Here is a 16,717-nt window from a genome sequence, read left to right on the forward strand (position 1 = left end):
TCGCTCTTATGTGATTGTAATAGTGGGGCACCGGAATCGTTGCATCACATAATCTTTGACTGTGCTTTTCACCTACCGGCCAGGAGCAAGTTTCTTGCTCAATATCTTAAGGGAATTGCCGACGATACAATTGAAGCCAAACTGAGATATCTACTAATTGATGATGACCCCCTAAAATCACTCATGGTTGCCAGATTCCTGATCAGCGTCCTATCCCTAAAGAAGAGAAACGGTCTCCTGTCTGATTCGGACAACCCCTTTAAACCATGACCTATGTTTTAGGTGATATCACCATTGTTTTAAATCATGATCTATGTTTTAGGCGATAGCACCATTGATATCCCTGATTAATTTATGAGCAGAGGGCGATGTATAGGTTACAAATTTATTGTAATGTATGATGGTGGTTTCTGTTTTGTATGATGGTGGTTTTTGTTCTTGTTTTGCTTTGGTTACTGTTTGTCTTTTGTAAGTTTTGGCGATTTTAAATTTGGAGTTTTAAGTATAATATGTTGGTATGGGAAACTGTCGTGTAATGGGCCAATGGCCGTAATAAAGATCAATCCAATCCAAAATTCCTGTTTACACCTTCCCACTTCAGTGCCAAATTAAACCTACAGGACTACAACACATTCCGAACGGAAATAGAGTACGCTTTGGAACTGCAGCATGATGACTTTGCGGATGATGGGGAGAGGGTGGCCTACATTGTGGGGCATCTGGAGGATGGGGCACGGGAATGGATCAGGCCCCTAATGGCAACGCAAAATGCCGCCTTGAAAGACGTCAGGAATTTTTTCAGGCAATGAATGCAATGTATTCCAGCGAAGTGGAGCAAAATGTGGTTTGACGGCAATTGATGGGGTGCAAGCAGGGGAGCCAATCCGTTAGAGACTACTGGTCGCGCTTTGCGATATTAATCCACCAGCTTGGGTGGGATCTGGACGCTGAACCCATTCAGATGTTGTTTGAGGAGGGGTTGTCCCCAACTGTGAAGGATGAGCTTTCCCGCGCGCCCCGCCCGCAGTTGATGGATCAGCTGACCAAGGCTGTACTTGCGATTGGAGCAAGACAGGAAGCGCGGGCTCAGGAGAAATGCGAAGTGAGAGGGGAATGTTGCCATAACTACCGCATTCCTGAAATACCGAGGCAGCCTTCCCAGGTCGCTGAGCCAATGGAAATAGATGGCACGTGCGAGAGAGAGGTTTCAAACTCCACTGAAGGGCGCAAGAGGGAGGGAAAGGACTGGAAAACCCACAAGAGGTGTTTCCTCTGCCAACGGCCAGGACATTTTGCCAGGGTCTGCCCTCAAAGAAAGGCCTGGCAAGGGATGGTGGGAGCTGCTAGCTGTGAGGGGAAGGGGGAAACAGATCAGGCCCAGGGAAACGGCCAAGCTTGGCTGCCAATCAGCGGGGGCAGCAGCCAAGCCAACAACCAATAGAAGTGCCCCAACCAGACCCTCCCAGGGCAGCTATAGCCATAGAAGTGGTGCTAGAACTCCCAAGTGGGCACACAGTCAAGGTGAAGGGGCTGCTGGATTCAGGCAGTTCTTGCAATTTCTTCAGCAAGAGCTTCGCTCTAGAACACCAACTCCACCTGCTGCCTCTGGATTTTCCCTTGCAAGTGACAACCATCGATGGCAGGGAACTTCTGGGAGGGGAGGTGACGCACCAGACCCCGCCAATGAGAATGAGGGTTTCCAGGCACACAGATACCATTGCCTTTCACGTAGCCACACTGTCAGGACCCCCAATAATACTGGGAATGAGCTGGTGGGCACTGCATGATCCAATAGTGGCATGGCATCAGCGGTCAGTCACCTTTGGGTCAGCTTACTGCTTGGAACACTGTATGGGGGAACCCCAAGGATGACAGTGGCCAGGGTGGCTGGGATGGCTGTGGAGCCAAAAGGGAAGGTGCCTGACCTGCAGATATGCTGACCTGCAGGAGGCCTTCAGCGAGAAGGAGGTGGATAGACTACCCCCCCATAGGCCCTTTGACTGCCAAATCAACTTACTCCCAGGGGCTCAGCTGCCGGTGGGTAAACTGTATGCCACGTCGGACAGGGAGATGCAGGAGTTGCGGAAATTTATTGACAAGAACCTGAAAAGAGGTTTCATAAGAGAATCAAAGGCGGTGGGGGGCAGTCCGGTGTTCTTTGTGGACAAAAACGATACTAATAAGCCCAGGCTCATTGTGGACTACCGGGGCGTCAACCTGGTGTCAGAACCTGTGACCTTCCCAATGCCCAGGATTGACGACATTTTAACATGGGTGAGGAAGGGGAAAATTTTTACCAAGCTGGACCTCAGGGGAGCATACAATTTGATCAGGATGAGGGAGGGGGACGAATGGAAAACCACCATGTTCACCCCCCCCGGGAGCCTTTGAGTACTTAGTTATGCCCTTTGGATTACAGTCGGGCTCCGCCTGCTTTCAAGCTTTCATGCACCACGTGTTGGGGTCCCTGCTGTACAAAAACTGCGTAGCCTTCTTGGACGACGTCTTAATCTATTCTGACCATGAGAAGCAACATGTCAGAGACGTCAGGAAAGTGCTAAAGAGACTGCAGAAGCACCAGTTGTGGGTCAAGCTGGAAAAATGCCAATTTCACGCAAGAGAGGTCAAGTTTCTGGGGTACATGTTGTCAGACAAGGGCCTAGCTATGGACCCCAGCAAGGTGCAGGCGGTGCTGGAATGGAAGGCCCCCAAAACCCGGAAGGATGTGCAGAGGTTCCTAGGGTTCAGCAACTTCTACAGGAAGTTCATCAAGAACTTCGCCCACTTGACAGCACCCATCAGATTCTCTCAGTAGCAAAAAGAAGTTCGTCTGGACAGAAAGGGCCCAGCAATCCTTTGAAAGACTGAAGAAGGCGTTTGCTTCGGAAGAGCAGCTCCTGCACGTGGATCTGGAGAAGCCCATGAGGCTGGAGACCGACGCGTCAGACCGAGCCATCGGAGCGGTACTTTTGCAGTCAGGGGCCCAGCAGGGCTGGAGGCCGTGCGCCTTTTTCTCGAGGAAGCTGAGCAAGTTAGAGCAAAACTACATGGTGTATGACCGCGAACTGCTTGCAATCTATGCAGGGTTTCGCCGATGGAGACATCTGTTAATAGGGGCGCAGCACAAGATCCAGGTTTGTACAGATCACAAGAACTTGGAATACTGGAGGACTGTGCGAGTACTCAACCAGAGACAGATTCGATGGGCACAGGAGTTCTCCAAGTTTTCCTTCGAGATCTGGTAAGTGCTGGGAGAGGAGAACGTAAGGGCAGATGCTCTCTCCCGGAAACCAGAGTACATGGAAGGAGAGGGACCACCGGAAGTCCGACACGTGTTCCCCGAGAACCGATGGGTGTGTGGGGGAGCGTTGGTTGGGAAACGAGAACTGGCCGGGCTTACTAGAAACGACAAGTTTGCTCAAACTAAAATCAGGGAACTCCGGGACGGAAGGGAAAACCATGGAGGGTTTGAGGAAAAGGAAGGGCTACTGTACTATAAGGGGGCGCTGTACGTACCGGGGGAGACCTTGAGGAAAAGAGTACTTAAACAACTCCACGACAACCCAACAGTGGGGCACTTTGGTCAGCACAAGACCATGCTGCTTGTCACCAGGCAGTTCTGGTGGCCAAGGGTAAGGGAAGATGTACGGGGGTGCGACCGCTGCCAGAGGGCAAAGGGGGAGAGGGCTGCCCCCACAGGGTTACTGGAACCCTTACCTACGCCGGGAAGACCCTGGGAGGTGGTGTCCATCGATTTTATGACAGATTTGCCCAAGTCAAGGGGGAAGACAGCAGTCCTGGTAGTAGTCGATCTACTGACGAAAATGTGCCATTTCATAGCTTGCTCACATGCGGTGACGGCAGAGGAAACAGCCAGGTTGTTTGTGGATCACATCTTCAGGCTGCATGGGGCTCCCTCGAGGGTCATCTCAGATGGCGGGAAACAATTTACTTCCTGGTTCTGGAGGAAGCTCATGAGCTTGCTGCAAGTCGAGGTGAGCTTCTCGACGGCAAGACACCCGGAAACCAACTGGCAAGCAGAAAGGGCGAACAGTATTCTCCAGCAATACCTACGCTGCTATGTCAGCGAGAGACAGAACGATTGGGAAGAGAAACTAGCGCTGGCTGAATTTGTGTACAATAATGTTGAACATGTGCCCACGGGAATGAGCCCGTTCATGGCCAATTATGGGTGTCACCCCAGGGCCTTCCCGGGGAGGGGGGAGGAAGGATGGAGTGTACCTGCAGCAGAGCAGTTTGTGGAAGAAATGGAGGCCTTGCACCAGCAACTCCAGATGAATTTGGAGCGGGCCAAGGAAATTTACAAGAGGCAGGCACTCAAGCACCGTTGGGAAGGGGAGACCATACGGGTGGGAGACAGAGTGTGGTTGTCAACCCGAGGGTTAACCTTTAAGGGAGGGTGCAAGAAGTTGCAGCTGAGGTGGCTGGGACCTTTTGAGGTAACACAGCAGGTGAACCCCATGGCATTCAGGCTCAAGCTGCCTGACAGCATGAAGTTACACCCGGTGTTCCATAGGTCCCTACTCTCTCCGTACAGGGAGGGCGGGAATTCCCGGGACAGGAGGGAGAAGTCACCACACACCCGCAGGTAGAGGAGAGGGAACACCACAACCAAGCCATGGAAATACTCGATTCCAGGTGGCGAGGGCGCAAGGTGGAGTACTTGGTAGCTTGGGAGGGAGAACCCAGGTCAGAAAACATGTGGGTTCCCGCAGAGGCAATCAATTACGGGTATCTAGTGGAAGAGTTCCACAGTCTGTTCCCACACAAACCAAAACCACCAGCGAGATTCTGGGAGGAGCAATTTGGCACCACCGACAACGAGGAGGACTTTGAGGGTTTTCCTGCCTCCGAAGAGGAGGGAGGAGAAGTGTTGGAGAGGGAAGATTCAGACTGGGAGGCCCACCCCGTGGGGAGAGATCAGAGCGGGTGGGAAGTGGGTTTTGAATCCTCTGAGGATGGCGACAGCTCCTTCCGGGGATTCCCTGCATCGTCGGCCGAGGACAGGGATGAAGTTGTATCCAAAGGTCAGGCCAGGGGTGGAGGGGGTTCTGGGGGGGAGATGGATGTCAGGGAACTGCCATCGGAACTAGAGGAGGAGGCGAGGCTCCACAGCGATGCTGGAGAGGGACCAAGCAGGGAGAGAGGCAGGTCTCCGGCTGGGGAAGAAAATCAGTGCAACACCAGGAATAGAGGGGGGCCGATGGGGGAAGCAGAGAGGAGGCTCCAGGACTCTTTGCAGGAGATCAGCGAGGAGAGCACAGGTCCTCCGCTGCCCACACCCATCCTGCACAGAAGACTTCCGCGCAGGGAAAGTAGGCGGAGACTTGGCGTCAAAGAACTTCTTTGCTGGAAGAGGTTCAAGAAACGCCCACTGACGGATTCTGCTAGCGACTGAACAGCCACGGAGTGGAGGGCTGTCCAGACATAAACGGTTTAACCAGGCAACCTAGCCCAGAGTGGCGGTAACTTACGCGCAAGCAACCCCTAAAGCCATTACAGAACTTATTCAAAGATAACTATGAAAAATGCTGGATGGAAGTCAAAAAAGATTTAGAAATATGGTCAAATTTGAAGCTTTCATTGCTAGGCCGTATTGCTGCGATAAAAATGAATGTATTGCCAAGAATGTCGTTCCTGTTTCAAACACTGCAAATTTTGGACAAAATGGACTGTTTCAAGAAGTGGCAGAGAGATATTTCTAGATTTGTCTGGAAGGGCAAGAAGCCCAGAATAAAATTTAAAATACCAACTGATGCAAAAGAAAGGGGTGGATTTGCCCTGCCAGACCTTAAACTTTACTATGAATCAGCTGCATTTGCTGGCAGAAATGGCTGCTTCTTGAGAACACAGACATTTTGGACTTAGAAGGTTTCAATAATGCATTTGGGTGGCATGCATATTTGTGGTATGATAAGGTCAAAGCACATAAAGCGTTTAAAACCATATTGTCAGGAAAGCATTGTTTAATGTCTGGACAAGATATAAAGACCTATTTGAAAATGAAACCCCAAGGTGGTTGCCACCGATGGAAGCGAAGGCTCAGAAAAAGCTCAATATGGAGGCCAAATGGCCGGAATATTGGGAAATTTTGGAACAAGAAGGAGACAAATTGAAATTGCAGAGATTTGAGAAACTAAAAGACAAACTGTGAGATTGGCTTCATTATTATCAACTAATTGAGACTTACAATTTGGACAAGAAAATTGGCTACCAGGTGGAAAAATCAAAATTGGAAACAGAACTGTTAGACCCCAAAACTAAGATTTTATCAAGAATGTATAACTTGCTGTTGAAATGGAACACTCAGGATGAAACGGTGAAATCTGCTATGATTAAATGGGCACAAGATGTTGGACATAACATTATGTTGGCTCAAATTTACGGCATGTAATGCCTTAAGAGAGAATATTATGAAAATGATATACAGGTGGTACATAACACCAGTCAAGCTTGCAAAAATATATTATTTGCCTGATAATAAATGCTGGAAATGTAAAGAAACTGAAGGTACATTCTTTCACCTTTGGTGGACGTGCCCAAGGATTAAGGCTTTCTGGGAGATGATCTATAATGAAATGAAAAAGGTATTTAAATATACCTTCCTGAAGAAACCAGAGGACTTTCTCCTGGTCATGGTCGGCCAATTGGTGTTAAAGAAGGATAGAACTTTTTTTATGTATGCAACAACAGCAGCAAGAATACTTATCGCAAAGTATTGGAAGACACAAGATCTACCCACTCTGGAAGAATGGCAGATGAAGGTGATGGAGTACATGGAACTGGCAGAAATGACTGGCAGAATCCGAGACCAGGGAGAAGAGTTGGTGGAAGGAGACTGGAAGAAATTTAAAGACTATCTACGGAAACACTGTAAAATTAAGGAATGTTAGAAGGATGCTGGAATGAAGTTATGTGGTTTTAGCAGTAATGTGACAAAGGGGTATGTAAAAATGGATTGTTAACAGGTGAGAATGTAAAGTTACAATATATTAAGATAAATTATTAAGATAAAAGCAAAAATGGAAAGGATTTGCCGAAATATCTAATTGAACTAGAATACAAAAAAGGGAGGTGTGAGGAGGTCAGGGAAACAAATAAATGAAAGACAAGACATGGAAAGACCGACTTGTTTTTAATTGTTTTTATTTTTCTGTATTTTGTATTTTTTGTTTCTTTTCTTTCTTTTTTCATTTTTGTAACTTTTTTGAAACTTTAATATTATTTTTTTAAAAAAATAAAGCCCTAAACGGCCTCGGTCCAGTATACCTGAAGGAGCGTCTCCACCCCCATCGTTCTACACTGAGGTCCAGCACGGAGGGCCTTCTGGCGGTTCCCTCCCTCCGAGAAGCCAAGTTACAGGCAACCAGGCAGAGGGCTTTCTCGGTAGTGGTGCCCTCCCTGTTGAACGCCCTCCCACCAGATGTCAAAGAGAACAACAACTACCAGACTTTTAGAGGATATCTGAAGGCACCCCTGTTTTGGGAAGTTTTTAATGTTTGATGTATCACAGTATTTTAATATTCTTTTGGAAGCCGCCCAGAGTGGCTGGTGAAACCCAGCCAGATGGGCGGGGTATAAATAAATTATTATTATTATTATTATTATTATTATTATTAATAATAATAATAATAATAATAATAATATACCAGTGGACTGCCGTGTGTCCTGATTTTAATTTGTTTTGAACTAATTTTAAGAAGTATTTTAATTAATCGATTGCCTGTTCTTATGCTCTTTGTATACTGTGTTAGATTTATGATGTTAGCCGCCAAAAGATTGGCTCCGGCCAGGGAGGGCGGGGTACAAATAAAAAATTATCATTATTATTATTATTATTATTTGCTCCAAAGAGGATGGAGAACATCCCATAATGCTCTGCTGATGGCCCATCCTTTTTCTGGGAAGGCATCCATGGAATGAGATCTCACACCATTAAAGTTCTTTACTTTTCTATTATCTTTCTGCTATTTCTTGTCATTCATTCTCTGTTTTGAATCCTTGTGGCTTTTTCAGGAAAAGGATTGTTTTGAGGAAATGGACATGGATTCCTGTGAGGCAGAGAGGCCTCCGTTGGACACCAGAGAGAGGCCACCGGGTAAGGAAGAAGGCGGTTTTTCTATATTTGGTCTCATCCTGTTGGTTTCCCACATAATCTCTGGGTTCTTTTCATCAAGTTTTTTTTTTTTTTGGGGGGGGGGGGAGTTGGGAACAAGGGTCCAGAGGAGGAGAGATGTATTTCTGCATGACTAACATATGAAATGGGCACAAATGTCCAAATGGACTCAGCAGGTAAGGCTTTCTCAAAGGCCCGTCTGTAGATAGAGATGCCCTGTTTCACCTGTGAGAGACGCGGGCACGCTTGGCATCCTGCTTACCTTTTTTTCTCTTTCAGGAGACAGAATGATGGTGGCAAGACCTCCTGATCCATCTTTTCATGGGGGCAGAAGGGAAGCAGTGGCTGTGGAACCAAATCAGGTCAGGGGAAGCTGCCTTGTGGGGACAGAGGCCGAGGGATGGAGCAATGTCATGGACTGGTTGGGCACAGAGGAATGGTGGGAGGAAACAGCCGGGGAACCAGGAAACGAAGACGTCTCAGAGCCCAAGGAGTGGAGGTGGAGGAAGGATGAGCGGTCAGAGGGAGAAGAGGGAGAAGCCTGGGAAGAGGAGGTGTCAGAAGCTGAAGGGGCAACAGGGCTTAGTGAGCTGGGAGACTCGGAGGCAGAAGAGGAAGGAGACGAGTGGGAGGAGGAAGGTCGAGAGGCAGAGGAGAGTCAGGAGAAGGAGGAGCCATCGGGGGCTCCCTCTCCTTCTGCCAGAAGCCCCCCTCCCTGCTTGTCTCTCAGAGCCTGGAGACTTCTGACAATGGAGGAGCAAAAGCAGGCTGCACACTGGCGCACTGTTGGATCGCTTGCCAGAAACCCCAGAGTGGAGGGGACTTGGAAAGCTGTGGGGAGCTGTGGGCCTTCTCTTTTGGCAGCTGATTTCATGGAGGAAGACCCTGACATGGAATTCTACTCAGTATTGATCCAGGCAGAACTACAATGAATAGTTAGCAGAATAAAACCTAAACATGTTGCAGGATTCCCAAAAATAGAACCAGAGGCAACTGTATTTCACCCAGCAGAGCTTTACTGCTACTGAAGACAAATGAGCATAATGGTCCCAAATCCAAAACATTCAGGATTGGCCCTGTCCATAAGAAATCCAGTTGCAGCAAACTTAACTGAAATTTCCCACAAATTATAATAAGTTTAAACCTCAACACTCAGCATACTATGTACAGAACACCAGAAGGAAGAGAGAGAGAGAGAGAAACCCAGGCTCCTTCTGGCCTCTTCTTATAGTCAGCATGACCTTGACAGAAGACATAACAGAACCACTTTAACCCAGCTGTACTCAGGCTGCAAGACCTGGATCCTTGTGCCAAAGGCCAAGCACAGAAAGTGTGGCCCTAGGTCCCAAAAGATGATTTTCTGTGGGTATGAGCCAGGGACCAAGGGGTGGAGATTTGCCTATCCAACAGGCAATCAGTCCAGGATTCTGCTCAGCAGCAGTGCTGAGTTCTGTGAGTAGAATGGATGGACACGCATACATGGGAACCCTGATGTTCTTTCAGAGAGTCTGCAAGACTCTGCTGCTGAGGAAGAGGTAGAGGTTGAACCTGCTGCTGAGGCACAGAGTCCTGACCCAGAGCAGGTAGAGGGAAGAACTTATCCTAAAGCTGTGAAGCTTGAACGGAGAAGTGCTCCTTCCTCACCCACAGGTTCAGCTGAGAAGTCTAAACGGCGCAGTAAGTCAGAGGGGGAGCTCTCTGAGGGCAAGGACGTCCTAGTGGGTCTGAGGGGGTACCTGAAACTGGGTTGAGATGTTCAGCTTGCACAACAAAAGGTAAACCTCCTGACAGGTTTGCAGCCACAGGTGTGTGGGTTGGCATGGCACAGTGTGAACCCGAGAGTTTTGAGGATGTTCAGAAACTGCCTCAGGAAGAAACCAGGAAATGGCATGAGGCAATGCAGAAGGAGATGAGCTCAATGGAGTCTCTAGGTGTGTTCTCCCTCACAACATTGCCAGTGGGGAAACAGGCCGTGAGCAGCCGCTGGCTTTACCGTCTTAAACCCACAGCAACAGGGGAACCACAGTACAAGGCTAGGCCAGTAGCCAGAGGGTTCACGCAGGAAAAGGGGCTGCATTATACTGAGGTATATGCTCCTACTTCCAGAAGTGAAACTCTGCACATGCTCTTAGCAATTGCTGCACAAAGAGTTTTTCAGGTGAATCAGTTTGATGTGGATGTGACCTATTTGAACTCAGACCTCCAGGAGGATCTGTACATGCTTCCTCCTCCAGCGTTTGAGGGCAATGAGCCGAATACTTTATGAAAGTTTCACAAGTCCATTTATGGCTTAAAGCAATTGGCCAGAAATTGAAACTTGTACCTGATTGAAGCCTTAGAGAAGCTAGGTATCAGGAAGTGTTTTGCTGACAGCTGCCTGTACCTTAAAGGGTCAGGAGAGTCCCAGGAAATGGTGTTGATCTTTGTTGATGACATCATTCACATCTCAGGGGCAAACAAACAGGTGCAGAAGTTTGCCAAAGAGCTTGGAAAACGGTTTCAGCTCAAGAACCTGGGTGCAGTAAGGATCTACTTAGGTGTTCAGATAGACAGGACTGAAGATGGAAGCTTCTTGCTCCGTCAGAAAGGCAAGATTGAGCACTTGCTTGAGAAGTTCAGAATGTCTGATTGTGCAGGGGTTAGGGCACCCATGGAGACAAGCTATGTGAAAGACAGTCAGATAGCAGAACGCCTTGAGTGCGAGAATGCTGAAGTCTTCCAGTCCGCTCTGTGTAGTCTATTGTATCTGTCCCAATGGAGCAGGCCGGACATTGCTTTTGCTACCAATCTGCTCAGTAGGGAAGCATCAAAGCCCAGTGTAAATGCCTGGCATGGTATCAAGCGGGTGCTGCGTTACCTGCAGGATACCAAGGACTTCAGTCTCAAGCTGTGAGCTGCAGGTGAGACGGCGCTTACTTGCGCAGATAGCGATGGGGTGAATCTGGATGACAGGAAGTCCGTATCTGGGATAGTAATAAACCTTGGGGAATCTCTAGTTGGGTGGAAGTCCCGGAAGCAAAGTCTCATTGCGTTGTCCTCTACTGAGGCTGAGTTCATTGCACTGTCGGAATTGTGCAGGGAACTGGAGTTCTATAGATGCCTGGTGCAAGAGAACTATGGGGATTGTTGCCTGCCCATCACTGTTTGGGAAGACAATCAACCCTGTCTGAAGTTGGCAGAATCTGGGCAGTTGAAGGCCAGAACCAAGCATATAGACATACGTTTCCAGAATGCGTGTCAAAGTGTCAATCCTATTGAAAGCAATCCTATTGAAACAACACAGCAATTAAAAGGAATGAAAGAACAGAGCATTGTGTAGCAGATCATATTTCTGCTGTCTCAGAAGAGGACATTTCCTTTTTCTTTTAGGGCCCAGTGTGCTTTGAAGATGTCGCTGTTTGTTTCACGGACAAGGAGTGGGCGTTGCTGGATCCTGACCAGAGAGCTCTGCATAAGGACGTCATGGAGGAGAATCGTGGGATCGTGGCCTCTCTTGGTAAGGCTCCCTGTGGGATCGTCCTATCTGCCTGGAAATTAAAAAAATACCTCTATGTAACAAACCTCATACATTTCCACATAGCTCAACAGCGCCTAATACAACACCTGGGAACCTAACACCCCCACAATAAACCTTGAACAGCAAATTCCAGTTTTTTCTGTATTCCAGCAAATTCCCGTTTGTTTGTTTTTTGGGTATCTGAAGAAGTGTGCATGCACACGAAAACTCATACTAATAACAAACTCCGTTGGTCTCTAAGGTGCTACTGGAAGGAAATTTTTTTATTTAGCTTCAGAGTTGTGTGGAAAGATAAGTAGCTTCTGTCAAGTTTTCTGTTTTTGTTTTTGCTGCTGTCAGTCTTGGGTTGACCAGAGAGACGACTGACAGTGGAGATGGAGGGGATGCCATGACTGGGCCAAACAAAATCCATCCCAGAGAAGAGCCAGGCTTATTGAATCTCAGGTAGTAGTAGCAGTGATGATGATGATGATGATGATGATGATGATAGTAATAGTAATTTTTATTTTTACTCTGCCCACCTGGCTGGGTTGCCCCAGCTGCTCTGGGGGGCTTCCAACACTTATATAAACCAGAAACATTAATCATAACAGTCTGTCCCCATATAAAAAGTACATTAACTTTAAAATGAACAACTTACACTAGTGGCCAAAACTGTGGAAACCTTTTGGAGAAAGTGTATCTCAGAGCTTGGATACCTCATAACACCACTTTTTGGGGAGTAATAGCATAAAACTATATATCAATAGAAAAATACTTTAATGAAGAATGTAATGATTTTCTTCTGTCATGCAGGCACAGTCTCTCCATTCTTCGATCATCACTTGCGCTTGTGCACCTTTTCCTGCCTTTACCAGTCTGATTTTGGAGTGACCGAGTCTCTTATCTTCGGGACAAGGGCCAAATATGGCGCCCAGCAGGCTTCTTCTGCGCACACAGCACTCTGCTTATCACAGCAATGTCCTCTGCCTCTCTCTGGACGTTTTGCAGAGCGATACACAGCAGTGAAATACTGCTGCAGTGTGGGGACCATAAATCAGGCTGGCACGTAGACTTGTCTTATCTCAAAACGCTTTTATTAGGGTAGCATAACATCGTAAATCCGTCTCAAGCTCCCGGAGATGACCCGCACATCCTCCCTCTGACTCCGAGCGGAAGAGAAGAACACACGCAGAGAAACCACTCCCATACGTGTGAAACGTAATCACGCCTCATGATGCAAGACGTCACACACAGAACCTCTTAACCCTGTAGGTTCTGATTCTCCCACACCCCCTCTCGTTTTGCATCCTGAGGGGACCTGTGAACATCTCTTTACAGACCTCTTTGGGTTCAACTCACTTCCCAATGCCTTTTGCCCCTTCCTGGCATCTTTCCCAGGCACCTGTTGAACCCCTTCAACACTCCCAGAATCACACTGTGCGAAACCAACCCACGCACTGGTGACCTGAAACCTCTCAGGTGGAACACCCTTCGTGGCCCGAGATGAACGCCTGGGCACAAACTGGGGTGCTTCATCTGAACTTCCCTCTGACACACTGGGGCCAGCAGGTGTGTCTTCTCCGTCAGACTCCTCCCCCTCTGACTTGACGACCCGTCTGTGAGCTTTCTCCATTATGCTAACAGGAGATGAAGGCTCACTCTTGGACACTCCTTTAACAACTCTTGGAGATGCCCAAACCTGTTCTGGACCTTGATCCTGTACCTGGTCCTCACCAGAGACTTCAGTCTCTGCCTCCCCTTCCTCCTCAGAATCAGACAGACATTCTGAGAGCAAATCAGGACCATCACTAAGTCTTGACCACCCATCCTGTTCACAGAACTCAGCATGCTTACTGACCAGAAGCTTGGTCTGGTCACCCTCTGGGTATGCAAACTTCCATCCATTGGTCGCAGGTTCATATCCACAGAAGATCATTTCCTGAACCTTTGGACCACCTGCCTTCCGCTGAGCTGTTGGTATCGGCACAAAAGCCTTGGACCCGAACACGCGGAAGAAATGCAGCTGTGGTTTTTTCCGGTGCAACAGAAAAAACGGCGTGTCTCCTATAACGTGGTTATAGGACCTGTTAAACGTAAAGTTGGCAGTTTTCCAAGCTTCACTCCAAAAGCTCTGAGGCAGCCCAGAGTCACACAGTAGAACCCTGACAGCTTCAGCCAGTGTTTCACTCCTGTGCTCTGCCACGCCTCTCTCTTGAGGAGACTTTGCACCCGTCACCTGGTGACGAATTCCCTTTTCCTTGAAAAACTCCTTCAGAGCAGACCCAGTAAACTGTGACCCATGGTCGCTCCTGAACCCTTGCACCTTGGTGGAGAACCTTAGTTCCACCTCCGCAACCCAATCCTTAATCAGCTGCGCTGCTTCGCGTTGAGTCTTCAAAGAAAAAGACCAACCGTTCTGGCTATAATCATCTGTCAGCGTCAGCAAAAACCTGGCCCCACCCAGACTCGGGCACTCCATGGGTCCTGACAGATCTGTGTGTACAAGCTCAAAAGGCTCTTTGGCTATCCTCCTCAACCCGGGAAAACCATGTACCTTTGCCCCTTTGCATGCCCTGCACTCTAGGGATCTCCCACATTCTCGGAATTTGCATCCTTTAGTGCAGCTGGGCAACTTCTGCACATCTTCCAAACTGGTGTGCAACATTCTCCTGTGCCACAGGTGAACACACGAATCATGACTGGGAACCCTAGCACACTGCGCCTGTGCTCTTTCGGCATTCCCCCCACCCTCCAGAGGTGTCTCCAGAACAAAGAGATTGTTCTTGCACTCCACGTTGACCAGCAGCTCCCCCCCTCTGGAAATGGAACAGGTGTTATTTTCAAAACAAACTTTGTACCCTTCCTTCACAAGAGCAGGTACAGATAACAGACAACAATGCAGTCCCGGCACAACGTAGACCTGCAGCTGCGCCTGCAAAAAAGGAACATAGACGTCAACATAGATGTCAGAAACTTTCTTTTGGGAACCGTTTGCAAACTGAACAATCGTCCCAGCCGAAACAGCCCTGCAGTCCCGCATCCCGACAGCAGGTGGCTTGCTTATGAGGTGGTGACTCGCTCTGGAATCAATCACCCAGTGCGAAACCGTGTCCTTGTTGGAGTTGTTCTTTAAGGTTGCCATAGAAGCAGTGAGATGAAAACAACCTCCAGTCTCTGAGTCACGTCCTTCCCTTGCGTTCCCACGCTGACTTCCCCTCCTGGACTGGTTCCCATGGGAAACGACCTTGGGCACATCCTGCCTGCTCTCTCTGTTCCTCTGCGGACAGTCCCTTTTGAAATGGCTGTTGGACCCACAGACATAACACTGACGAGTGGAAAAAGCCTGAACAGAGCTCTCAGCTAGCATAGCTTCCAGACCAGCTCCGCCCCCTCTCAAATGGCACTTCTACTCGACACACACAGTGGAAACTTTTCCAAACTGACTTTTGGGCTTCTCTGCCCCCCCGACTCCTCCAACAGCACTTCGCAAGACTGTAAAATCTTCAGAGCTTCTCCTTACTAAGCTCTCAGCTTTCATCTGCCGCTGGCCCCCTGCTGAGTTTTCACACACACACTTCTCAACACTTGCCAGGCTTCACAGGCAGACTTAATGCCTACCAAATGATGCTGTAGCATATGGTGCACGCTGGCTTTCAACATGCAGATCTCTCTCTGCTGTCTGTCCACCAGTGCTCCATTTCCAGTAGCCACTGGTTCTCTCTGGGATATGTCCCAAATTTCCGTGGCTAAAAACCACGCTCTCACCTTCCTGACCCACGTATTCCACGACTGGGTGGTGAGTTCTTCAAGCTGTTCAAACGGAGCTTGAAACACCTCCTGGCCATCTGCCATCTTCCCCCGGGGCCCCAGCTACTCACGTAGATAGCTCTCCAGCTCCCGACTCCTGGCAGATCAGCCTCTTCCTCCCAGCGAGCTGCTTTCAACTTCAAAGCTCTAGCTGGCTCCAGCGACTTTCCAGCTGGCCCCCCACACATGGGACGTCTCCTGCAACAGCTTCAAAGCTTTTCCGAGGGACCCATAACCTCTTCGGGACAAGGGCCAAATATGGCGCCCAGCAGGCTTCTTCTGCGCACACAGCACTCTGCTTATCACGGCAATGTCCTCTGCCTCTCTCTGGATGTTTTGCAGAGCGATACACAGCGGTGAAATACTGCTGCAGTGTGGGGACCATAAATCAGGCTGGCACGTAGACTTGTCTTATCTCAAAACGCTTTTATTAGGGTAGCATAACATCGTAAATCCGTCTCAAGCTCCCGGAGACGACCCGCACATCCTCCCTCTGACTCCGAGCGGAAAAGAAGAACACACGCAGAGAAACCACTCCCATACGTGTGAAACGTAACCACGCCTCATGATGCAAGGTGTCACACAGAACCTCTTAACCCTGTAGGTTCTGATTCTTCCACATCTTATACCTCTTCAAAAATATAGACCAGCTTTGGTTAAGTTTTCCCCAATCTTTCTTCTAATTTTTTCATACCTGTAGCCTTGTTCACTTAATAGTACGATTTCACATCTCTTTCTGAGTAACTACCAACCAAATTGGCAGCAATCACATAATACACTGACAAAAGTCAACCTAAGCAAGTTGTGCTTCCCTTTTCTGGTCATATGTCTATAACCTTTGATAGAATACAGAAAATTGAACAAACTTTGTTGCACTACATTCTTGATTAAATTATATTTCCATTGTTATATAATATTATGGTATTACAGTCATACCTCGGGTTACAGTCACTTTAGGTTATGCAAGAATAGGTCCCAACGATGATGATATATTATATCTCGCAGCACTCCTGGACAATCCCCTGCAGCCCCCCTGGGGAAACAGATGCTCTCTTGATCCTATAACAAATGCGTCGGGGAGGCTGATGGCCCAATTGGCCATGGAAAACGATCTCTGCATCGCGAATGGTAACATCACTCCCTTGTCCTCGCAGCAGTTAACGTGCATCACTTCCCGGGGAACCAGTGTTGTCGACTACATTCTATTGACGCCGGAGCTATTCTCAATTTCTACAAAAGTGGCTGAATATTTTGGTGGTGACCACCTTCCATTG

General features: G+C 48.3%; 2 protein-coding genes across 2 annotated transcripts in view; both read left to right on the plus strand.

The window, feature by feature from the left end:
* The window catches only part of LOC114595232 (uncharacterized), a 32,047-nt gene that overhangs the window by 10,687 nt on the left and 4,643 nt on the right, over nucleotides 1–16,717 (plus strand). The window contains exons 3-5 of the mRNA XM_077927946.1: nucleotides 8,038–8,119; nucleotides 8,417–8,499; nucleotides 11,507–11,633. Of these exons, the coding sequence (XP_077784072.1) occupies nucleotides 8,038–8,119; nucleotides 8,417–8,499; nucleotides 11,507–11,633 (292 nt within the window). The remainder of the gene's footprint in view (nucleotides 1–8,037; nucleotides 8,120–8,416; nucleotides 8,500–11,506; nucleotides 11,634–16,717) is intronic.
* LOC114589686 (uncharacterized) overlaps nucleotides 1–16,717 on the plus strand; it is a 386,543-nt gene that overhangs the window by 10,657 nt on the left and 359,169 nt on the right. The gene's annotated exons all lie outside the window — the stretch shown is intronic.

This window comes from Podarcis muralis, chromosome 4 (assembly GCF_964188315.1).
Source record: "Podarcis muralis chromosome 4, rPodMur119.hap1.1, whole genome shotgun sequence".
Classification (NCBI taxonomy): domain Eukaryota; kingdom Metazoa; phylum Chordata; class Lepidosauria; order Squamata; family Lacertidae; genus Podarcis; species Podarcis muralis.